At 58.6% G+C, this 24,324-nt stretch overlaps 1 protein-coding gene across 8 annotated transcripts in view; it reads right to left on the bottom strand.

Annotated features, from left to right (window-relative positions):
* The window catches only part of CBX8 (chromobox 8), a 34,607-nt gene that overhangs the window by 6,420 nt on the left and 3,863 nt on the right, over window positions 1-24,324 (bottom strand). Inside the window, exons 2-6 of one of the 8 annotated variants that reach the window (XM_064583472.1) lie at window positions 23,184-23,350; window positions 22,596-22,932; window positions 21,811-22,011; window positions 18,256-18,770; window positions 3,801-3,950 (exon numbers count right to left, since the gene is read on the bottom strand). In XM_064583472.1, coding sequence (XP_064439542.1) covers window positions 3,801-3,824 — 24 coding nt within the window. In that variant the 5' untranslated portion in view covers window positions 3,825-3,950; window positions 18,256-18,770; window positions 21,811-22,011; window positions 22,596-22,932; window positions 23,184-23,350. Of the gene's footprint in view, window positions 1-3,800; window positions 3,951-16,271; window positions 18,771-21,810; window positions 22,012-22,595; window positions 22,933-23,183; window positions 23,351-24,324 lie in introns of those variants that run through there. The other 7 variants (XM_064583470.1, XM_064583469.1, XM_064583474.1 and 4 more) reach the window with 7 other exon arrangements.

Raw genomic sequence — 24,324 nt, forward strand, 5'->3', positions numbered from 1 at the left:
CAAACCCTGGGTCTCTTGCCCAATTCTGCACTCGTTTTGGTGACCTGGGCACACAGCCCTGATGTCTCTTCCCGACAAAGGACCTCTAACCTGCTCCCCACACCTGAGAGCCAGCTGAGCCCTGCGCCCCAGTCTCTGGACGGTGCTCCCGCCCTGCGCTCCATGTCCCGGTCTCATTTGAGCCTGGAGGCCACCCTAGGGCTAGGGAACCTCTTAGGCCTCCCTGTGCCCGCTGCCAACGGACTCAGCACCCGGGGAGGGAGGCCGGAGCCTGGCGGGGTCCGAGGGGAAGGAAGGGGAGGGGCAGGCTGGGCAAGGCGCTTGGCTGCTGGGTCACCGGCCAGACCAGCAAGCCCGTGCGCGTCCTCTAGCTGGAGGGTGAGGCCGGGCCTCAGCTCGCTCACTGGGGGCGTTTCAACTCCGCAGCTTGGCGGGCGTCGGACCTGCCTGGTCTTGGCCACGACGCGGGCGGATTTGGAACCCAATCGTTCCCTTCGGGAGCAATGGTGGGGCCGGCTGTGAAGCGAGCACAGGTGGCTCTGAAGCGTGGCCGAGTGGGATGTGGCCTCATGTGCGGGAACAGGGGCCGGTGGCTTACTTTCGGTGGCTCCACAACCCGACAGGCGTCCTCAGCCTCTGCCTCCCCCATGCCCAAGCCAGGGCCTGAGCCTGCAGGGCACTGATTGCCTGCTACTGGGGGAAGCTGCAGAGAGGTCCCAACGACCCGGACGGGACACACTGGCCAGTGACTGGAGGTGAGGCTGCCAGTATCGGCCTGAGCTGTCCCTACTTCCCGTGAACTCCCCGGAGCAAGAAGTGTTCCACCCTTTGTCCCACTTTCTCCTCCCTAGTAGACCTTCAGACCATCCTTGGTAGAAAAACACTAGAACATGTGGCCCAGGCTAAGAGGGGGGCTGACCATGTTCCAAGAATTACCCACAAGCCTGCACATACCTGAGGAGCCACCTAACCCCTGAAATCACATGAGCTGAAATCAAGCCCCCTGACTTCCCCCTCCATAGGAGGAATAGCAGCCCCTCAGAGGCAGGCAACATCCCTTGAACACTTATTATGTGGTACCTGCAAGATACCAGTTAAGATTCCTAACAACCAGGTAAGATCAAGTCCATTGTTCTCATCTTATAGATGAGGCACAGTGAGGCCAAGTAAGCTGCCCAGGGGCACACAGAAGGTGATCTGCCTGAGAAGTCCGAAGCCTCAGTCTTTCTAATACTCCACATCAGGGGCTTTGGATCCTCTGGACATTTCAGCTTCTCCAGGGCTTAAGGAAAAAATTCAAGGTAAGAAAGGGCCATGGAACCTCCTGGAATGGCCATAGATGAAGCCAGGGGTCTCATCACCAGAATCAGCAACCTGGTCCTGCTAAGCAGGGATACTGCTCTGGGCCCTTAGCAAAAAAAAAGATGAGACAGGAATGACAGGGATGGGAGGGAGTTCTAGCAGCCCAGTCCACTGGGCTCCAGGCTAGATGTTGGTGGAAGTCTTTGTTTTTCCTTCATCATAGAGCACGGTGGCTAAAATTGTGGGCTCCAGGGCCAGCCTGCCTGGATTCAAATCCACTTACTAGGTGTGTGCCCTTGTGCAAGTTACTTAACCACTCTGTGCTTCAGTTACCTTAACTATAAAAAGCAAGAAAGTATTCACATGCTTACTCCACAGGGTGGATAGGAGGGGTCATTGTCAGGCACAGGTAAATGCTCAAATTATTAGTTAAGGTTGTTGCTATTATTGGTGCTCTGGTTCCAGGTCAAGCTAATAGGACCCGGTGGGTCTGGTTTAGGTGACAACCCCCCTCCCCCCCCCAACAGCGTCAGCCTGAGCTGTCTCTAACTCCCCGTGAGGGGCACACACGAAGAGGGAGCTGGGTGCTCACCGGCCCTTTAGAGGGAAACCTCAGTCTAGACTGGCCCCCGTAGGGCATCTGCTCCAGGACGCATCCCACCAGGTGGTCTCCTTGAGAAACACACCCGAGGCCCCTCGCAGTGCGGAGGCCAGACACACTGCGGGTGCCTGGAGGCGGGAGCACGCGCAAAGCGCCGGAGCCGGCACGCATGCGCTCACGCGCGCCGCAGGATGGGCCCCCCCAAATCCTCTCCAGGAAGACCGCCTGGTGTTGCCTGCGAAATCCAGCTCCGGAAGCCAGGAGGCACCCTCGGCCGGTGGGGTGCACGGGGGAGATGGCTCTGAGGTGGGCGGGAAAACCGAGCGGCTGCACCCCCTGAATGGGTCTCGAGGGGTGGAAGAGGTGCCGGGGCGGGTGGGTCCCGGCGTTGAGTTCCCGCCGCTCCTGTAGAAGGGGCTCCGACCGGACGGTCTAGGCACAGCCGGGCAAGACTGCGAGAGGCAGGAGGGCGGCGGGCGGAGTGTGGCGGCAGAGCAGCCTGAGACAGGTGGGTGGCTTAGGGGTCAAGGCCTCGGAGCCTCATCCAAGAGGAGAGCATTATCCGAAGTCTCTTGGCCTGGGAGGTCCGGGGCACGTGGACTCTGCTGCTGCGTGGGCGCTGGCACTGACGGCTCGGCCCATGGACGGCAGCCTGTGATTCAGGATGCCCCAGGTGGCGAGTCTGACCCCGGATTCTGTCTGCACGGAGAGAACGCTGGCGTCGCGGTTACGCGGCACTCGGTGCCTGTGCGCCCCCTCCCCTCTCGTGGCCCTACCCGTCGGGAAGGCAGGGAGCACGCACCCTCCCGAGGGAAGACGCCGATGCGAGGCTGGCCGAGGGTTGCTGGCACCAGAGCCTGCGCTCAGAGAGGTCTCCTGGCTGCCTTGAACCCGAGTTCCGCCAGGGTTGGCACTTCGGGAGCCAGACTTGCTAGTCCGCGGGTCAACCTCTCCTCCCCTACATCCCCCCCCCCCCCCCACGGGCTCTCTCCGCCCTGGGGAAGTCGTCGGACGCCTCGGACTCCGTCTGGAGCTTCACGTTCTTTCTCGCTTCCTACCTCGCCCCCAAGCGGAAGGAATTGAAGTGACTTTTTGCTGGGACTCCGGGGACCTCCAGGAGTTCCAAACTGGAGGTCCCTCAGCCAGTGCCACTCCTTACTTGATTGTCCACGCTGAAAAGAGCCCAGTCCAGCCTCCCCTTTTAGAGGTCAGAGAACCTGAGGTGCAGGAGCCTCCCGGGTCATTCGGGGAGGCGCAAGTTGGGGGCCGCCCGAACAACCTGGGGGAGCGGAGGCGTCCGCCGGCGCGCCGCCCTCCGCGGGACTGGGCAGAGCCGGGACTGCGGAGGGTGAGCGGCAAGCGCCGGGGGCAGACGTTCGTGATTCGACGGAGCAAACGCGGCAGTGCCCGCACGGGTCCCGCCTTCTCTCTGAAGGACCCCGGTGGAACTGGGCGTCCTCGGTCCGGATCGGCGCCTCTCCCGGCAGCCCCACGCCGGGCTCCCGCGGTGCACCCCCAGCCTTTGCCCCGGGGCGCGGGACGCTGTCTGGGGCCCGACAAGGCCGGGCGGGCGTCGAGGCTGCGCGACCAGGGCGCGCCGGCTCCGCGCACGCCCAGAAGCCGCGTTGCCGGTTCCGGGGCTGCCGGAAAGCGCGCGGCCAGCGGCGGCTCCGTCCCCGCGCAAGCGCCTCACTGCCCGGGCGAGACCCGGGCCTCTCCCGCCGCCCTCGGCCGCGGGGTGGCTCAGCCCCCGGGGGAAAGCGCCGACGGCCGCTGCGGCCGGGACAGCCCGGCGGGAGAGCCGGGACGCCTTTCCTCCCTGCAGACGAAAGCCTCAGACCCGCTTCCCCGCCCTTCTCTAGGAAATCGAATTCAGGGAACGTGGTACCGTATTTACCCGCACAACTTCCTCCTTTGACATTTTGCACTCTCGAAGTTGGGGCACAAGTAATTATGCAAACATCTGGGGCTGTCCTGCGCCGCTACCCGGAACCGTTCTTATTCATCTTGAAAGCCGCACTCCCTCATTTGCATAATAATAGCTTATCTGGAATAACACAGCAATCAGAGGCAAAATTAATTTTCTTTTCTTCAGCTAGTCCTTGAGATCCAGCAAACAGAGGCTTAAGGCAAGAAAAACTGATTTTGTAGAGAGTGTGGGGTTCTTGACCAGGACCGGGGAGAGATAAGTTTAGAGTAGTGGAAATTAAAAGCTAAGTATTATTTTTCTAGTGTCAGCCTTGAAGTTTAGCCACTTTTTGGCCAAACGGGTGAAGGGCTGAGCTGCTGTGAGAGCCGCCAAGGACGCTCTATCTATCCCCCCCATCCATCATGGGAGGTTGGGTGGCCCCAGAAACAGGGTCAGCATGACTGTGGCTGGGGGTATTGGAGGCAGACTTTGAAGGTAAGACGGGGAGAAGGTAGACCCTGGCTGCTATGGATTAAGGAGGTGTCTGGCCAACTAGCACTCTGGGCCTCTGGTCTGGCCCACCAGGACTCACTTCCCCACCCTTTGGACAGATCAGAGGAAGCACTTCCTTGCTCTGAGATTGTCGCCCTGCTGACTGGGGCAGAAGTCTTTGAATTCAAAGCGGGGGGGGGGGGGGGGGAGGGGTGTATGTGTGTGGGTGGTGGTGAGGGCATTATGTGGAGGAAACATCTTTTATACATTAAAAAATCTTTTTGATCTTTTTTAATATGAAGAGGAGTGGGAGGGAGAAAATCCACAAATAAATATGGTAAATGAATTTGTACCAGAATTGTAATCGCGGGGCCACTTTCAGGGCAATTCTGGGCTCCAGAGGATCTTGCTGCAGAATTAGTGCCGGGCGAGTCCACTGTTTCCCCTCCCCCAGTAGACAGTGCAGAGAAGGAGCACAGTGCAAAAGGGCGGGAGACCCGCCCATGACCCCTCATCCTGCTGTGGACAAGAACTCCCTATCTCTTCCCAAAAGATGCAAGTTTTATGTTTATTAAGGAGGTGGTGGCGACTCGGGCTTGCCACCAAGGTGCCACCATCGCGGTCACTTCTTATAAAATAATTCTTAAGTTCCTTTTAAAATCAGGGATGCAGGAGCAAAGTGGATTAGGAATTGCTGCGGGGTGGAGCAACCTGCAGAGAGGGGCCGGCAGGAGGGAAAATGGGCAGAGAACTAGTCCCACCAGGGAAGGACTAGCCTTTTCAGCAGGAAGGAGGGACGGTGCCACTGGGACTGTGGGGATGCGGGAGGGGCTGGGTTGGGACAGGTAGTCCTCGCTCCATCTCCTTCGGCATTCATTCATGCTGCCTTTTAGGTGCCGTTTCTATCTTGACTTCTTTACGCCTCCCCGGGTGGTGCAGACCGACTTCAGAGGTACCCTGTTCTTTCCAGCGGTGTGGGAGCGGTCACAGCTTCTTCCCTGGAGGGAAGGGCACCCCTAGAATAACCAAGCAAAGGTATTCTGGCCGCCCCCCAAGACCTTTCCTGGCTGCCAAACGCAGGGGAGTTGGGATCCCAGTCCCAGCCTCAGTTTCTTCTTTTCGGAGACTAGGGAGGACACGGGGTGAAGAGTAGAGAAAGGCGCCAGCGGAGTGCCTTGCAGGGCGTTGTCATTTTAAACTTCCGAAATCGCTTTAAGTTTGCAGGAGAAGGTCTCCAGCCGACCTCGTTCTCCCGCCCGCTTCGGATGTTCTAGCAGCCTCCGGGCGCTGGGTCCCAGAACTCTACTCCCCATTCCCGCCCGCCCCCAAGCTGGGGGGAGAGGTTGGACCTCTTGGGCCCGCAAGCAGCCTCTCCTCCGGAGGGGGGCGCCGTCCCGCCTGCAAGGACCGCAGTAACTGCTTCGTTTGCCCCAGAGCGGGAGCCATCTGGGCCCCTGAGCTCCGGGAACACAGAACAGCCCACGCGGAAGGGGGCGCTGCGGGCGCGGCTGGAAGGGCGCGGGCGGGCTGGGGGTGCGGGGCGCAGGGCGCAGGGCTTCGGCCCCGGAGCCGCCGACGCAGGCCCCAGTGGGGTGCGGCCCCGGTGCGGGGCAGCGGGGTGGGAAGCTTTCCTCCCGACGTCGGGAATTTCTAAGAGCAAGTCCCCGAGTCCCGCCAGGCGGAAAGTCCTTCGCCCACTCTGCCCCGCTCGAGCCGCGCGGTCGTGTCCTGGTGAAATGCAGAGGGGGGGCGCGGGGGGCCGCGGAGTCTAGCGGGGCTTTACCCGAGCCCGCGCCACTCAGCGCCCGGCGTGGGGGGTGAGCTGGCAGCCACGCGGGGATTCGAGTCCGAAGGAGAGGGTGTGCCCCGAACAAGTGTGGGGGAAGAGAAAGGGAGAAAGGGCGCGGAAATGGAAGAGAGATGCCTTGCGGGAGATGGCTCGGAGCCCCAGACTTAGCTTCTTCCTCTCCCTGTCCACCGTCCATCAGGTACTGAGCGCCTGTGGGCTAATCCCGGTGGTCCCCTCCAGCTGGGGCCGTCAACCCTGCCCAGCCCCTGTTCCAAGTTCAGAGGAATCCAGGGAAGCCCCTCCAGCGCTTGCACCTTGCAAGATCAGACTCCTCTCTGGAAAATCAGTATTCCCACCTGCCAAATGGGCAGGTTCTTTCCCGTTTTGTTTGCTTGCCAGGCACTTGTAATGGACCCACATGGAGAGGATTTTGAGTTGCTGGAAAGCAGGACTCCATACTACACACACACACACACACACACACACACACACGCACACACAGACCCACTGCTGTTTTTCCAAGATGAGGAAAGGGTCCCAGGCTGATTCCTAGAGTAAGGCAGTACTTTTTCCAGCCTCTGTGGATGCAGGCACTGACCTTCCCTGGAGAAAAAGATCCTTGGGCTGTCTACACTGGAGCTTCCATGAATGCTCAAGGGAAGCCAGCCTAGGGATAGAATGCTGGGTCCTGGGTGTCGCAAGGGGTGGGACAGGGCTGAGGATGGAGCCAGGCAAGCTGGGGAAGCTGATAGGAGGAATTTATGCGAGGCTAGGGAGGAGACTGGAGCTGACACCCACCAGACAACTGCCCAGGGGAGCCTGCTGGGGAGTGTTTGCAAGTACCTGTTTCTATATGGATCAAATGTACATGATGTTTTATGGTCATTTGTATCCAAGAGCCTGACGCCCAGACCGGCACAAGAGGGTCTGCTGGAATGGTCGGAGTGGACAGGTGTAGCTACCATCCGTGAGGAAGGGTTGCTCCATGCCAAGTTCTGTACTGGATGCTTCCCAAACTCTTCGCTTTTATTCCTCATCACAGCCCTTAGAAGGAGGCTTTTTTAACTTCATCTGAAGATGGGGAAACCAGCTCAGAGAGCCTAAGTAACTTGCCAGTGACCAAGTTCAGCCACAGGACAGGGCTTGACCTAAGTCTGTCACCCAGGAGTTGAGGGCCTAAGAGGAGATTTAGGGTGGAACCGGGCTCCGCAGGGAGGCAGGTATGGCCCTGCTGCTGCTCTGGATCTTGGGGTTTGGCATGACAGAGCCAGGATGGCAAGGGGAGTGTCGCTGGCTCTTGGACATCCTAGATTCCGGCAAGACCAGGAGCCCAGCAGCCTGGAGCCAGAATTCTACAGAGTTTTCCTGCCTCTAGTCCCCATCCACCCCAGCCGCTCTGACAGAGTGACTGGCTGCCATCAATGACTCCGTTCCAAGCGCTGGAACAGCCAGTCAGGCAGCCACCATGGGACTCCCTCCATGCACCAGCGGCAGGGCTCCTGGACTCCCAAGCCACAGTGATATGGAAGGCTGTGCCCCGGCTACCACTTAGATGCGTCTGCATAATCCAAAGACCAGTGGATTGGGAATTAAAAGGTTTGGGTCCAGCCCTGAGCTTGCCCTTTCCTGGCTAGCTGAGTTACCTTGGGTGAGTCAGTTTCTTTCCCCCGACTTCAGCTTCTCCCTGTAAAACGATCATTTGAAGCCAGGTAGCCTTAGAGCAGCGTCTAGTCCTCACATTCCATACACGTGGGGTCATTCAGGCAGGATTCCAGAACCTTTAGAAAATACTTGTTAACCATGGATGGCCGACCACTGGCCCATCGCCTCAGCCAGCACACAAAACCCTGGAGGGTGCGACTGTCTGGAAAGCAAGGGGACTCCTATGGAGAGCAGGTGCATTCCTGTCCCAGCTGGGCGGGTATCAGTTTCAGTTTCCCCAACAATGATGCCAGGCACAGAACTACTGAACACCTAGCTAGGGGACCCAGGAAGGCAAGAGAAAGGGTCCCGGAGGAAGCTCTGGGTGTCCAGACCACCTCTCCAATCCCTTCTCCTCCCCAGCCTCGGTCAAGGACATTATCTTCCCTCCAGTCCTTCACCAGCGCCACGCTGCTGGAGGCATCGCCGCAGCTCGGACTAATTCCAGGTACATTCTATAGGTGGCATCATGCTACTGGAAATGGCCTCTTCAGAAGGGAGAGGTGCTCTCCGGGGCATTCCCAGGCACGGGGGAAACCAAGGCAGATCAATACAGCCCCACTTCAAATTGGCCGGAGAGGGGGATCTGAGGGACCTTTGGAGCTTGTGCCCGGCAAGGGTTCTCTCGGACTCCAGAGGCCACTGATTCAGGCGCGTACGCTGTTCCAGGATCTGCAACTTGCTGGTGAGCCAGGGGTCTCTGGGAGTCTCCCATGCCCACAGCAAACGGTGGGAAAGGCCTTAGCCCCAAACACGGTGTGTGTGTGTGTGGGGGGGTGCTGGGTAGGCTATTTGGGATTTCCAACAACATTCACCCACAACAGGGAAGCTGTGCTGCCCAGGTAGGGGGACACTGCATCAGCACGGGACAGGTCCCAGACTGAGGCTCCTCTTTCATCTCCAGACATCCTGACCAGGGGCCACTCCTGCGACCAGGAGGAGGTTAAAGCTCCTCTCCTGATGGGCAAGGGGACTGGCCAGAAGTGGAGAGGGAGAAGGCAAGCAATCTGCTGGAGACAAGATTCTGGGGTCTCCCGCACAGGCAGGAGCCCAGATGGCCGAGGTGGATGGGCTGACCAGGGGCTCCACCCTGCGCCAAACTTTCCACTCATGGAGACCTCCTGCAGCCCCTCCCACCCTCAGCGGTCTGATCCTGCCGAAAGGGCCCAATCTGGTAGCTGGATCAGGGACCTGCCGGGCTGGTCACTGCGGGCAGGGCTCGGCCTGACGTCAGGGAGCAGGGACGGTACAGAGACAGTGGAGAGATGACAGCGACGCCTCTCACCTCCCCCCACCCCCACCACGCCTGGCTGGCTCCAGGCAGCCCGCGCCCGCGCGGGCACGGATCCCGTGGGTCCTCGCCACCCCCGCTCCCGGCCCCACGCAGCTCCCAACCCTTGAGCCCCAGCCTGGGACCTTGGCCAGGCCTGGCGCCGAAGGAATCGGAGAAATGGGGCGCGGGATCTAAGGTGACTGCACGATGGGCCAGGCCCCAGCAGACAGCTGGAGGACCCCAATCCCCAAATCACAGTCCAGGTCTCTTTCCTCCCCAACCTCTGCCCCCCAGGCGTTGGGCTCGGTTTCTCGGGATTCTGGGCCTTTGCTCAGACTCAACACAGACTCGCTCACATTATTATTATTTTTTAAACAAAAGCAATTAGATTTCAATCCCAGTTCATTTGCATTTGCACCTCGGAAACAGTGCGGGGGTGGGTGGGTAGAGGAGCGGGAGGAAAGAAGGGGGCTGCCTGGCGGCGGCGGGCGACTCCTTCCGAGCGCCACAGCTGGCCCGAGCTGCCATTACGCCGACCACATCTGGCCCGGCCGCGCGGCCGCCGCGGCCCTCTCCCGCCCGTGCTCGGAGCCCGCGCGCCGCAGCCCGCTCGGCGGCGCGCTCATCGATCGCCGGGGCCGCGGCCGGGCGAGCAGAGAACAAGGTATAGCCTGTATTTAGGTTCCTGCCCTTATATGGCGATGTGCGCGAGCGCCCGCCGAGCGGCCTCACCATATAAGGGCACGCGGCGGGCGCCGGGCTGAGCTGGTGCGCGCTCATTGGCCCGCGCGTCTCTCAGCAACCGGCTCTCACGAGTGGAAACGAGCCAGCCGCCCCCGCCCGCTCCCCTCCCGCTCCCCGCCCCCTCCCTTTCTTTCTCCCCCGGCATCCCCGCCTCTCGCCTCGGCACCCCCTCCTTGCCTACCCCCGTTTTTGCCTGCACCCTCTCCCCCAAGTTTTCTGCGCGCGGGTGTCCCCCTCCCCCTCCGCCTCGCTGTCATTCTCTTCCTCCCGCTCCGCCTGTCCTCGCCCCCTCCGCGCACGCTTCCACAGCACACCCCACGCACCCCCCTCCCCAAACCCAGCGGACGGCGGCTGAGGAGCCGGAAGGCCCGGATGCGGGAGGGGAACTGGAGACGGGGTGGGGGGGGGCGGGTGTGCGTCGCTGCTGCAGTCGCCGCCGCAGCATCAGGTCCAAGGCGTGCACGCACGGGGCACTGGGAACAGTCCGAGTCTCCCCCCCCACACACACTCACCTCCCCCGCCCCAAAGGTAATCAGAGCAATTAGCTGCCAAAGAAATGTGTTTGTGGGGCTAGGGATGTGCTAAACCACAAACAGCCCTAGATACCACCAAATTACCATTTCCCGGGGTTTCCCTTCGGGCTGGATTTCTGAATGCAATCATAATAATGATGAATCGATGTCTCACTTAAAGGTTACTTTAAAAACCTGCCAATTGTTGAGGGGAAGTGTGTGTGTGGGGGGGAACAGCCCTGCGTGCGGAAGGGAAAATGCTCCAAAAGAGCCATCCTCGGGTTTCCAGGCAGAATGCAGCGGAGCGGTAGTTGCGGGATGCAGGTCAGGTGCCCAGCTCTGGGCCCACCCGCGGGGTGGGAGCCCACGGAGGCAGAAGACGTCACTGTTCCTCTGGGCATGAGGCTCCGGTTCGCCTCAAACTCCGGCAGCGGAGGCACCGCGGTTCCGGGGCGCCCCTCGCCCCCTCCCTCACGTTCATAGGCGCGCGCACGCGCGCGCACGCACACACAGGTGTCCCGCTGACCCCTCCCGGGCGGTCGCCCATTCCACAGTGCCGGTCCTCCTAGCTACGCCGCTGCGGCCCTAGGTACCCCCCTGGGGATTCGCTCCTCTCCCCAGGGACCCAGAGAGGAAAGCTGAGACAATGGGTACCCTAGCGCCCTGGGGACTTCGCCTGTGACCGAGCTCGCCTCTCTAGGGCAGCCGCCTGGCGGAGGCGCGGAGCGATGCCCCCTACTGGGAAGCCTGCGCCTGGAACACGGTGCAGGTGGGGGTCGCACAGGAGGCGGGCTCGGGTGGGGGATGGGGAACGGGGCGCGATGACCCGCCTGACCTCCGCTTCTTCTCGGGCATCCTTCCCTGCCCTCGCCCTCCTTTCTTTCCAAACCTCAAATCCCCCAACCTGGCCCCTCCTGGGGTAAGGTGTCGGAAACGGGCACTGCCAGGGAATGCAGGTGCGAGATTGGGAGGGCGCTGCCTGCTGGATCGAGTTAGCTTCGGCCGCCTCCTCCTCGCTGTGTCTGCGGAAGGAAGCTCTGCGGCCGCAGCAGCCCTTGGTGCCAGCACGTATCCCTCCCTGACCTTGGCTGCGATACGCTGCCACGGTGTTTTGCCTAACAGAAAGCAGATTCCCTCCCGTGCAGGGACTGAGGATGCCCTCGGGGCGGAAGGTTTGCCTAGGTCTGCGCCCCGCGCTGGACCTGTGCCATGGAGACCTCTCTGAGCACTGGAAAATCCGTGGATGCCCGGGCGTAGCCTCCCAGTGCCCCCGCCTAGCCCATCTCTGCCCCGTGCCTGCCCGCGCCCAGTTAGCCAGGTCGTTTATATTAAATCCCCATTCCCAGGTTTCTGTGTGCTTACGTACATGGATACCTCCGTCCAGCGGGGGATAGGGGGTGCAGGTCCCCAGTTATCCTCCGACTTCTCCCCGCACAGGGACATGCCTCCTTCAGTGCGCCCCTTCTCTACTCTTCAACCTCAGGAGCAGAAGCCGCTCTCAAATCTGGAAATGCCTTTACCTGACCTGTTGGCTCCTGGTCTCTGCCCTCTTATTTACTGAATTTGAGTTTTCCAGCCAGTGGTAGTGAAATCGCTGGAATCGAGAACGCGGTTGGCGGGAGGGGTGAGAGAGAAACTTGCAGACAGGGGAAAATAAAGCCCCAAACTTACAGACGCACCTCTCCCCGGCGGCCCGGCCGCTTTGGGCCTGGGGTCCTCCGGGTTGGGAGAAGGGGGGCTACGGACCCTCTCTACTTCACCAAGCGGTCCCGACTCCGGAGTCCGACCTCACCCACGGGCCCTCGGTTCGCACTTTTCGTTTATTCCTCAACAACCCCAAGCCCGCGACTCCGGGGGCAATTTCCTCCCCGCTCTGGTGCGCCCCTCGGCCCTGTCCTGAGTTCGCGCTAGGGTCTCCAGCTCGCCCTGGGCGCCCCTCTCCAGAGCCCCGGGCTCCCCTTGGCGCCCGAAGAAGTGTGCTTGGGCCCGGGTGCCAGGGAGCTGCAGGGCGGCCGCGGGCGCCTCGGCGGCGCGGGCTGCTCTCGGCTGGGCGGAGGCGGGGGTCGGGGAGCGGCTCCCTGCCGAGAGGAGGGTGGGCGCGCGGCACCTGCTGAGCTACCGCCGCCGCTGCAGTTCATGGCGCCGGAGGATCCACCCGGATCTTCTCCGCGGAGTTCCGGGCTTGGGTCGTTTTGTAGTCGGCACACACACGGCTTTTAATTTAATTTTCATTTTCCTGCGCGGGGGGCGTCAAGGCGGGCCAGCCCAGCTGCACCGCCCGGGCGGGGGCGGGGGCGGGGGTGAGGACAGGGATCTCTACATGGGCGGGGGCGGCACGCGGTCACGGAGGTCAACAGCCCATTAGCATTTGCCCACCCGGGAGCCGCGACCTCGTGAGGGCTCGGGGCATGCAGGGAGGGGGGCAGGCCAAGAGCGCCCTCCCTGCGCTGTCCTCCCGCCACCCCCCCCCCGCGCGCCCCCCCCGCCGCCGGCAGGTAACCGCCCCTCCCCCTCCGCGCTCGCCCCCACTCCGGCTCCCGCTCCCCCGGCGCCCGCCAGGGTCCCGGCGCGCGGGCGGAGAGTCCCCGCGCGAGGGAAGGGGAGCGGGGCCGCGGGGGGCCTGCGGCGCGCGCCCCCCGCCCGTGGCAGCGTGGCGACTGGCGCCGCTTTGGCAGCCATTTTCTGCAGCTGCTGCGGCCGGGGCTCTGCGGAGTGAGGCGCAGGCTGCCGCCGCCACACAGAGGCGGCGGGGACGGAGGGGCGCAGGGGCGCCGGCGGGGGTGTCGGCTGGCGGCCGGAGCGGGGGCGGGGGCCGCGCGCGGTCGCTGGCGCCCCCCGCCCCTCCCCCTGCTGCAGTGCAGGCAGAGGGGGCCGCTCCGCGTGGCGAGCGCCCGCGATCCCACCCTTTCCCCGCCATCTTGTACCCGGGCTGGCGCCTTCCCAAAGCCGAGCTGCCGCAGACAAAGCCCGGCCCGGGCCCACGGGGGCCCCTGCAGCCCACCCGGGCTGGGCGGCCTGGGGGCCCGGGGCTCCGGGGCCCCGGCCCTCGCCCCTCCCCTCTCGGGGGGCGGGTGTGCCCCCCCAGCCCCAAGGAGGCTCCGCGTGCGACGGCCACGCGCGCAGCCCCGGCGGGTCGACCGGGACCCCCTTCCACGGCTGGTCGCAGGGCTGGACCCGAGCCCTCGCTGCAGCCCACCCTTGTTGCGGGAAGGGGGGTCCCCCGCGGGCTGGGCACTCTTCTAGCTCTGAGTTCCTTCTCTCTTCCGATTGGGTTGGCCGGGGGGGTCACTAATCCAGGAGCCCCCACGGCCCCCGCGTAGTGCCAGCCCCACGCCCCCGTTTTCCCACCGAGGGACCTCAAAGAAGACCGCAGCGTGGGCGGCTCTCGAGACCCCCCTAGCTGCCCAGCAGCTGCTGCAAACGGGAAATTTGGCACTCCATTTTCCGGGATGGCAGTGCTGTCTCGCTCCAGTCCCCAGCTTGCTCGGCCCCTTCCCTCAACGCCCCTGCACTGGACTTCCAGACCTAGGGGTTTGTGGGGGGTGTGTGGGAGGGGGAGGCACCCCTTCCTGAGCCCAGAGAGCCCGGGAGAACCTGGCGCCTGCCAGCCTAGCCATCAGTGCCACGCTACTGCGTGGTAGGGAATTTGAAGACTCCATTTTCCCGTTCCCGGAGGCTCCAGCGCCTGGGAGTGGGATGGGGTTGCCCACGGTCCCCAACAACTAGTTGAGTTTCCTTGGGACTGCTCAACCCCGTGGGAGCACATGGCCACCAGCTGTGGCGCCCTCCTTCCCTTGCACCCACCGGGTCCACCTCGACTCCTATGAGTGTCTGACTGGAAGGGACAGTGGGGCATTAGGAAACAGGCTGGGAGAAGGGGGTGACTGGTGCAAGGTCATTCAGAAGGTTAGTGGCAGAGCTGGACTCTTCTTCGCACTCCTCTGTCCTCCTCTTACTTCTTTCAAATACCAAGCTCAAAGCCCAGGCTCGCTGTGGATCGGGAGCTCCCGCCTCCGGCACTCTTGGCCAACACCGGGCCACGGCGGGAGGGGGCTGGGCGCCAGCGGGGTGGGGAGCGGCCAGCTTGAAGGTACACGCAGGAAGACTGGGTTTCCCCAACTGGACGCCTGCTGTTCCCCCACCCCCACCCCGCAGGGTCGCCTTGGAGGGTGGAAAACAAAGCGTCCCGGGGTGGCCTCCGGCGCCGCTGGCGGGGTTCAGTCCTCCCCACCAATGCCTGCCAGCCCGCGTGGATTCCAAGCTCGGCTCCGGAAACCAGTCTGACCACTTCGCCCATTTCCCAAGGCTCCTCGGGCGTTGCTCGGCCACCTCCCAGGGTGGAGTGAGCCAGCTTGGCCGCTGCCTCGGCTGCCCCTGCAATGAATGGATTTGCCCAGAAGGCGATCGGCAAAGGGACACTCCTGCCCTCGCGCTGGGGCCTTCTGGCCGCTCCCCACCCGGTCCCCCCGTCACAAAGCCCGGTGGTTGGAAGCTCCACTCCCAGGCCACATCGCCTCCCACCCGCGGGGTTGGCCGCGGCGGCCGGGATGACCCCTCCCAGAGCTGTCTCTTGACCTCTCCTTATGCATGGTGGCCGAGGCGCTGGCTGCCCTGGGGGCGCTTACAGCCAGGTTGGGACCCCGAACTGAGATGAGCCCTAGCATCAAGTGTCTCGGGCCATTAGAAGGCTGGCTGCTGCGTGGGGTAACAGAGTGTTGTCTTATAGGACCGAGGTCGAAGAGGAGGGAGGGATCTCGAGGGGACCGTGGGCGGGAGAGGCCGGAGCAGCCCGGCCATGGTGGCAGGGTGGGCACGTGGCCCCACAGCCCACCTTGGGCACGTGTTTCAAAGGCTCCGTGTGCAATTCAAGGTCTCCCCAGGAAAGAGACTACTCCCCCCACATAAAGTCTGCGGCTTCTGTGGACGAGAAGCCCCTAGAGGGCAGGGATCCTGTCCCAGCCATGTGGCCTCCCGTGTTGGGTGCGTGCTAGCTGCCCCTGGCTCTGGGCGGTGATGGTGTGTGGCCGCTGGGCTGTGGTCTCACCAGGTGAGGGTCTGCACTGCAGAGGCGGTGGGGTGAGGAGGGAAAAATGGCCGGTGGCCAGCGTGGCTGGGCCAGGGGCTGCGGAAGGGCAGGGAGGCACGTGGGGTGGAGGGGGCGCCGCGGCCCCAGCGACTCCGCATGCAGGGCTGGGGCCGGTGGAGCCAGATTTGTGGAGTCAGCTTTGCAGAGTCAGCAGGGCCAAGGTGAGGCTGGTGCACCCCTTCTCCGAGCCCCGCCTCCTTCCCATCCCCACCTTGCTTTTTGAGGGATAAGGAGAGGGCAGGCAGCACCCACAGGCAAAGCTGGTGTTGTGCTTGGGTGCCCTCCGGACCAGCCCACCCCTCCCTGTGCCCTGCTTCCCCCACAGCAGTTTACCTAGGGAGGGGGGGAGAGGAGAGCTGTCAGCCCGTGGAGCACCTCCCCCTCCTCACTAGCCAGGTTGAAAGGTTTAAGAAAAGCAGGTGGGGTATGGTGATTAACATAACATAATAATAAAAAAATAAATAAAAAATAAAAAAATTTTAGATAAGAAAAAAAAAGAAAAGCAGGTGGGAGTAGGGTAGGAGGAACAACAAGATAAAGGCTACCACCCTTCACCCCATGCTAGGTAGAGGCTTGCTTCCCTGATGCAAGTGCTGGGGGGTGGGTTTCAGCGGAGCCCAGGGTGAGGATACAGGTGTAGTTCAAGAGACGGTGGCAGAGTGTGGGGGGGGTCGTCAGCCTGGCTGGTTGGGGAACCCTCCTGCCAAGGCTGTCCCCCAGAGCTCCCAGCACTTGGAGCCCTGACCCGTGGGCTGAGCCCAAATGAAAATGGAGGAAGTTGCAGGAATACTGGATTTAAAAGTGTTAAGGAGGAGGAGAGAACAATTAGCACCACCCTGGAGTAGGCAGGCAGGATACCTACCTGGGATTCCTGGGCCACCTATGATCCTGGGAAATTATGGAGTGAATTCTTGCTTAGGTCGGAGGTGAACTGAATGGCATCTAGGGCCTCTACCTTCAAGGTTCCAGGGAACAGAGAAACAGAAGCATGGCCCACAAGTGGGTTTGAACTGCTGCCCTGCTAGGTGCTGAGCTTCTGCAGGCCTCGTGTTTCTTGTCCATACAACGGGGTGATGGCAGGACTCCACGAAATAACACAGACAGTGGCTTTGCACTTAGTAGGTGCCCAAATCAGAACAGGAGTGGGGAGGAGGGCCTTTACTTTCTTTTCTTCAAATATTTTATTTATTTATTTATTTATTTGAGCACGTGAGCAGGGAGGGACAGAGGGAGAGGGAGAGAGAGTATCCCAAGCATACTCCAATCTGAGCAGGGTTAGATCCCACGACCCTGAGATCATGACCTGAGCCAAAATCAAGAGTCGGCCTCCCAACCAACTGAGCTCCCCAGGCGCTCCTGAGAGCCTTTACTTTCTATAATAATGTCAGTGTCCTTATGGTCTTCTTTGCCATCATGATTGTGGAAAAGCTTCTGTAAATGCCCTGTCTGTTCCTCACGCTGTTCTAGACCCTGCACCAAGGACTTGAAGAAGGTCCCTACAGAGTCCCATGGGTCCCCAGCGGAGAAGTGGCAGGAGGAAACCAGTGTCTCTCCAAATAGAGTATCCTCTCTCTTCTCCATCTACCTCCTCTCCTGGGGAGAACCACAAGATAAAGCATCAACCCCAGATTGTGCTCCTTCTGGGTAGTGCATGAAGGCCATCTGCTCCAGCCCACTCATTTGCTTTCCCCCCAGTTAATGGGATACTCCATAAAGCCTTCCTTGGGGCAGCAGGCAAAGGAAGGAGGGGCAACATCCAAATGAGTAGAAGAGAGAATGTAGTATCATTCACCAACCACCTGAGGTTGCCATTAACCCAAGGGGCTGCTGGTTAGAAACGAAAGCATTCGGGGGCATTTTTAGCAGGAGGCTTCCGGGGTTGTAGCAGGAGAGACTGCAGATGGAGAAGGAAGGTGGGGAAAGAATGAAGGCACCGCCTACCCTCACCTTTCTGCACAGTGGGATGTTGTTCAGCTTCAGAGACCGTTCTGGTAATCTGGCATCCTAGAAATGCTCCTACTCACTCTCTCAATATCCATCCATCCGTCCATCCATCCACCCTCCTACATATTCATCCGACAACAATTTCCTGGGCATCTTCTCCATGCTGGTCAGCCCAGTGCTCAGAGTTCAGGGATATTCTTATGAATAAAACAGACCTGGCTTCTTACCTCATGGAGCTTAAAGCCTGGGGTGAGAGGTAAGTAATAGAAAAACCATACACCCTATGTGATTCACAACTTCGATGAGTGCTGTGAAAGATAAGTGTTGGATGATATTGAGAGCGTGTAATGGGTTAATCTGGGGCTGGGGGCTACAGGAAAGGCCAGGATAGAAGTTGCCTGACCAACAAGGGCTTCTGGTTCAGGATTTTTAGGGCTGGCAGCTCAGCCCGTTGAGGATGTAAGCAAAGCTTGAGCGTTCATGGAGTAGCCATGGAAATAGAACTACCAGGAGTGAAGATGGTGAATAAAAATCCTCTTATCAGCTTGCAATTGCAGGAGAGAAGAGGCTGCAAAGAAACTCAGCTGTAAAGAGGGGGAGTTCATTGCCGGGTCTAGAGGGCAGATGTTGTAACCAGCAGCCTCTCAGTCTGGAGGCTACCCTACCGCCAGGTTCAACGTGGGGGGCCTCCAGAGGGCTGAGCCAATTCTGGAAAAAGGCAGCATATTTGGGTCTGAACCAAACCTTGAGCAGATCCCATCCATATCAAGCTGATTTCTCTTGCCCCAGTCAGCTTGGAGTACCGACCCCAAAGTGGGGGCCACAGGCAGAAGGGCTGTTCCCACATGGTCTCGGATGCTTCACCAGCTAAAATGTGGGGCCCGAGCGTCCTTGTAATTCACCTGTAAAAGGAGGGGGCCGTGTCCTGGAGTTTTCCCAGGCTCCTTCCAGCTCCACCCTTGTGCTGACTCTGTGGCCCCAAGAGCTGATCACTTTGTGGGGTTCATCTCAGTTCATAGCCAGTGCCTCTGACATATGCGTGGTTGTGGCTGTGCTATCACTCCTCCAGGGGGACGTCCTGGCCAGGCGCTCTTTGTGTTCGCAGATCCTGCCGCTGTGTGGCTCTGTTGTGAGGAGCCCAGGCTACCTGGTTCCAAGCCCTGGTCCCACTACTCGCTCTGTGATCCCAGGCCAGGTGCTTGACCCCCATTTCCTCGTGGGGGTAATACAAGTTTGTATTCCATCCGGTTATTGCGAGGATTAAAAGAGACAAATCCTCTAAAGGCTTTTCCATAGAGCCTGGCTCAGCGAACATTCTATAATTGTGAGTTCCTGTCATCATCAGGTCATGGGGGCACCAGGCAGTGGTGTTTATCCAGGGGCTGGTGTCACTTTGGGCATCTCTTCTGAATTCAAGCTGATGATGAACATTATCAGAGAAGGAGGAGAGAACAAAATGCCTTACAAGCTATGACAAAAAATGATCTCTTTGGTAGCTGAGAAAAGAACCAAGACAAAGACCGAGTCCAGTAACTACAGACTGGTTATGGCAGTGAGAGAGACAGGGACACGACCCTGCCTCCCGCTTGCATCAGCAGGTGGGAAGTCACGCAGGGGTACGCCATGCCTGGAATTCTGGACATGTTCTCCCTCAGCCTGGTGGAGGCTCCTCACCCTAACTGGGGGTGAACTGGGGATCAGAGACCTTAAGGAGGGCTCCTCTGCACCCAAGTTAATTTCCAGCAGCTGCATGGCTGCAGGCGAGTGGAAGGATGAGAACCATCTCATGGCTGCTGAAGGTCCTGTGCTTTTGGCTCAGCGCAAGGTAGAGAAAGGCAAGAAGGGCTCCTGCCTCTGGGCTTCCAAAGGTCCAGCGGGAGAGCCCTCCAGCTCCACGCTGGGGAAGAGACAAGTGAGACGCCCACGCCTGCCAAGTCTGTGAGGTGCTTCAGGAAGCATTATTTATAGATCTGACTGTTTGCCCACTCTTATCTTGAGGATGGGAATTTGGGACACTGGGTCACAAGTCGGTTTCTTCCTTTGTCAGCAGTCATTCAGCACGGCAATCCCCGTCCCGGCTGCACAAGGCAAGGACGAGACAAAGAGATGGCTTATCTGCAAGAGACCCAGCTGGTCCAGGGATGGAGGCACACTTCATCTCTCCAGCCAGCTGGGGAGGCGGCCGGAGCAGACCAGGAGATCGCCTCTAATGTTTTAAATGTCAATATGGTCCTTACTTGCTGACTTGCCAAGATTTGATCAGCTAAATTGGCCTGGGCTGCGTGTTCCCTGCGATGCACGGTGGGTATTTAGATCTTTCAACGATGTCACAAGGGAAGCCACAAAGCATCCAACAGCAGTAAACATATTTCAACGGATGTAGCTCTATAGCCTTTCTTCAACACCTTCTGAGCTACTCCAGTCTCCCTGGGACTTGAATTTCAATAGGGTTGTCTCCTTGGTCTCTCATTAGGTTGAGGAAGGACCAGCTCCCCTTGGGATGCCAAGGTCACCTCTGATGAGCTTTCCAGAGCACTGTGGTCCCGTATAATGCCGGCTTCTGGAGAGGGGACAAAGCTCAGACCTCAGCCCAGTGCTCTGAGTGTCATATATTCCAGGGAAGAAACCGAATGATGAGCGAAACCCACTTAAACTAGTAGAGGTTTTCATTCAGTCACTCGCTCACTTCTCCACTCAGAACCTGACTGGCAGAGCAGGATTTATAGCCTGTTTTCTGTTGACTTTGCTCCTTCCCATTTCTGGCAGGTGAGGGAGAAAGCGGAAAGGTGTGATTCTTCTCTAGCATGTTCTGTGATCAGGATGGGAATACCCTGGTCAGCATGAGGAGGGCCATCTGGGGGCCCAGGGAGGCTTTCCATTTGGGATCTCTTCACGAGACCACATAAGTGTTTCTGGGGCCCATGCTCTCTCTTGGGGCTGGACCCACGCATGGCCCGTAAGCCCGCCCTTAGTCACAGAACTCCTGAGTTCTCAGGTCTGCGGGGGAGAGTCTGGGAGACCTCACCTCTAGCACTCTGCCTTGCTCAGAGCACCGAATAAAGCCAAATCTCTCCTCTCATTCTCTCTCAACACACACACACACACACACACACACACACACACACACACACACAGAGAAACCCAAGGCAGACAAGTCAACAAATCGATAAGAAGAAAAAACGGGTAATAAAATGGTCATTGGTCAGGGAAGTCTTCTCTCAAGAGGGGATATTTCGGAAACCCAAATTATAAGAACAGGCCAGCCTTGGTGAGCTTTGGGGGACAGAGCCACCAGCCCCAGGGCACAGAACTGGTCAGCACAGAGCAGTTGGCCCACGGAGCCTTGTTTGCTGGACGACCTAATCCTTCCTTCTGCTGGATTCTCCCTCCTCACGTGGCCAAAGAGCAAGGTTGGGCTTTGCTGTGCAGTGTGAACCGGAAATTGCTGGGACCTCTTGGTACAGGGCAAGGGGCAGCTGTGGGACCCCCTGGGCCCCCATTCATTTGTGTTGAGGTCATGGGGTAAAGGGTTGGAAAACGGGCCTTCAAGCATGTGGTGAGGGATGGGTCAAGTCTCCCGGATGTTCTCAGCTGCTGGAGAGCTGGTTCTCAGACTTGCCTGCATGCGGCCGCTCTTCTGGTTCTTCTCAGCACCACTAAAAGCCTCCAGCACCTGTCCCCCACCTTAACAGGGAGGCTGCAAGCACCTCTTTTTGAATATCAACTCAGTATTTTTTGCCAAGGTACAGAAAAGTTGCAAGTGTGGTAAAAGAATTTCCATATATTCTTTATCTAGATTCACCAGTTATTTGCATTTTACCCATGTGCTTTATCATTCTCTCTCTATATATACATATATATTTTTTCCCCATTTTTTTGAACCATTTGAGAGTAAGTTGGAAACCTTGTGGCCTTTTATGCCTAAATACTTCGGTGTGTTTTTTCCTAGGAAAGAGGGCGCTCTCTTCCATAACCAAAATCAGGATGTTTACCATTGGTCCAATACTAACCCACAGGCCATATGCAAGCTTTGTCAATTTTCTCAATAATGCTCTTTATAGTTTTTTTTTTTTTTCCTCTTCCAAGAGCCAAAACAGGCTGGTGAATTGCGTTCAATACCCTGTCTTTTTAGTGTCCTTTAAGCTGGGACAGGGTCTCTGCCTTTCTCTGGGTACCTTCACCTTGGCAGTTTGAAGAGTGCCCGCTGGATATTTCTGCATGGTTAGATTCCGACTCTGCATTTTGGGCGGGAATGCCACTGGAGGGATGTTCTGTCCTCCTCAGTATATCACGTCAAGAGACACATACCAGTTCGTCCCGGGATTGGTGATGCTAACTTTGGTCCCTTCCAACCTGGCGTATCTGAGCCATTCACATTCTCCTCGTCTGCTTCTCGTCTCAGTTTCTGTTTATGATCATTTTCCATTCCCTTGTCCCTGTCCTTTTTGTCTCCTTACCTCTGTGTCTGTCTCTCTCTTTATCTCTGGTCCTGTCTGGTTTCCATTTCTCTCTGCTGCTGCCTCCTTCTTGGATTTTGGTCCTGGCTCACCCATTCCCCATTCTCCGTCTCCAAATTACTGAGATGTGTGTAGGCACCACTTATACCAGATTAGCCCACAGCTAAAGACCTGGTGCATCCTCTGGTTGGTGCTTCTTTCCTAAGAGGAGGCAAATGGAACTGATGAGAGCTTGCTTGGAGAGGCTAGGCCTATGGGATACCCAAATCTACCCATGTGGATCTCATGCTCTGGGAACACACCTCTGAGCCCAGGAGAAAGGACAGGTTTCAGGGTGAGAGACATCCTACAGGACAGTCTCTCTCCCCACTATCCAGCTGCCTTCTGCCCACCATAGGTCCTCTCCCAGGAAGGAGTGCAGAGACCCCAAACTCTAGACCCAAGGCTGAGCAAATACCACCTTTCTGCCAAGTCAGAGCCAACTCAAATCTCTGAGGTTAGCAGATGTCTTGCCATCTTGGAGAGCAGAACCCATAACAGCTTTCATTTCCCACTTGGTCACTGGCTTGGAAGAAGCCCAGATGCTCCCATCTTCTCTCTACGTTAAGCCCCAAACCACAGTCCAGAGAAAAGAAGCCAAACCATGGCACTCTGCATGTGGCAGATTGCTCATGGTTATGGCATTGGCCTTTGAATTATGTTATCATTAGTCTTATTAATAAATACAGTTTTGTAGTAAGGTGAGTTGGGTGAGCACTAATCCTTGTTGGAACACACATACATACCTACCTGCAGGCAGAGAATGATCAGTAATCCACCTTGATGTTCACTTTGGCCTTTTGCAGGCTCAGTTTCTCCATCTGTAGAGTGAAGGACTTAAAAACTCCATGGCCCCTCTCTGCTCGAAGCTTCCAGGAGTCCACAACCCTATGGTCAATGGGCCAATCCATTCCTCTCTGGAGGGCGGGTGACTCTACCCACCTGCTATGGAGCTGATCTTGCTCTGGCTGCGCTACTGATTAGGATGGTTATTCCGGTGTTCGTGTGTGTTTCCTTCCTGGGCCAGTCCCAGGGACTTTCCACCTGGATGGGTCCTCTGCAGACATTTGTCTTCATCCTGGTCTATGGAATAAGGCGTGGGTAAGGACCAGTGTGAAGAAAACATGAAGGGAGGAAGCATTCTTGTTTGCCCCGCTGTCCTGTCCCACTCTTCCTGCCAGGCCAGGGCTGGGTAGCCACCTCTCCACCCTCCAGCGCCCAGCAGCAGGATCACCAGGCGCAAGTGCCAACCTCATCTGTGTCTCTTTGGGGGGTTATAGGCCCAGGGGACGTCAGAGCCCAGAGCCACTGGGGTCCGGAGAGCTCACACTCACCCTCTCATTTACAGATGAGGCACTGGAGGCCCGGGCAGGGGAGGTGCGGGCCCAGCCGTGGTGGAGCTGGGACCAGATCCCAGGACTCCTGACCTCACATCAGTGCTCCTTCCGCCGTCGCCCTGATTTTTCAGCTCGCCGGTTCGAGAACTCTCCCATCCGCAGACCTGTTGGCAGGCAAGAGGAATAACTCATGTGAGTCAAAAGCAATTTGCAAACATAAATAATTTTCAGTGCCTGGAGAGGAGACGGGGAGAAGACACAGGGAAGGCTGAGAGGAGCCTGGCCAGCCGTGCATCTCCCTGGCCCTGCCTGGTGCTTCCTTCCCCGGCTCAGCTCCAGCAGGCGAGTCGGGGAGCACGAAAAACAAAGCAGGAAATGGCTATAAGGATGCTCGCTTCCGCTGCTCATAGGAGGGATTTTGCTCGCCAGGCTCTTCTCTCCCCACCCCCCAACATCCACATGGTTTTGTAACCCCACCTCCTCGAGAGTCAGAGGAAAATAGATGGTCCCCTGCTTGCATCTGGAATGGCCCAGGCCTCCTCCACCGGCATTGGATTATTCCTTGTCCTCAACCCTAAACAGCGCTACCTCCACAAAGAATGGGTGACATACCATTATTCTGCTGTAGTCATACCATCTCAGCATTATATCAGGAAAGAGCTTAACATGATTGTCCTGTTCTCAGTCTGCATACCGCCCTGCAGAAGGGAAGTGACCACCCAACACCATTTTTGGATTTGGGGATGGGCATTTGCTCCTTTCCCGGGGCCTTACGGCTTATGGTGTCCTGACAGCCCCGAGCAGCCCCTTTTAAGAGGTTTTGGAGGGCGGAGGCGGTGGTGAGGGCAGAGCCCGTGACATTTTGGACTGCTGGGAGCGTTAAGCACACCTTTCCAGAGCCCACCCCAAGGGGCTGTCTGAAGCCGAGAGAAACAATGAGAAACCAGATACCGTGGAATTAGTGAAGAATTTCTCAGATGAAACAGGAAAGGGAGGAAATCCAGGGAGGTTTACATTACACCTGGCGCAGGTTGAAAGGAGTAGGGCCAGTCGTTGGCAATATTAAACTCCAGGGTGTGCATTTGAAAGGATCCTTCACTCAGGCAGGAAAGCAGAGGCATTCCTACCAGTCCAGGCT

The sequence above is a fragment of the Mirounga angustirostris genome, unplaced genomic scaffold (assembly GCF_029215605.1).
Source record: "Mirounga angustirostris isolate CCGP_5_RB_7025 unplaced genomic scaffold, mMirAng1.0.hap1 SCAF_17, whole genome shotgun sequence".
Lineage (NCBI taxonomy): Eukaryota > Metazoa > Chordata > Mammalia > Carnivora > Phocidae > Mirounga > Mirounga angustirostris.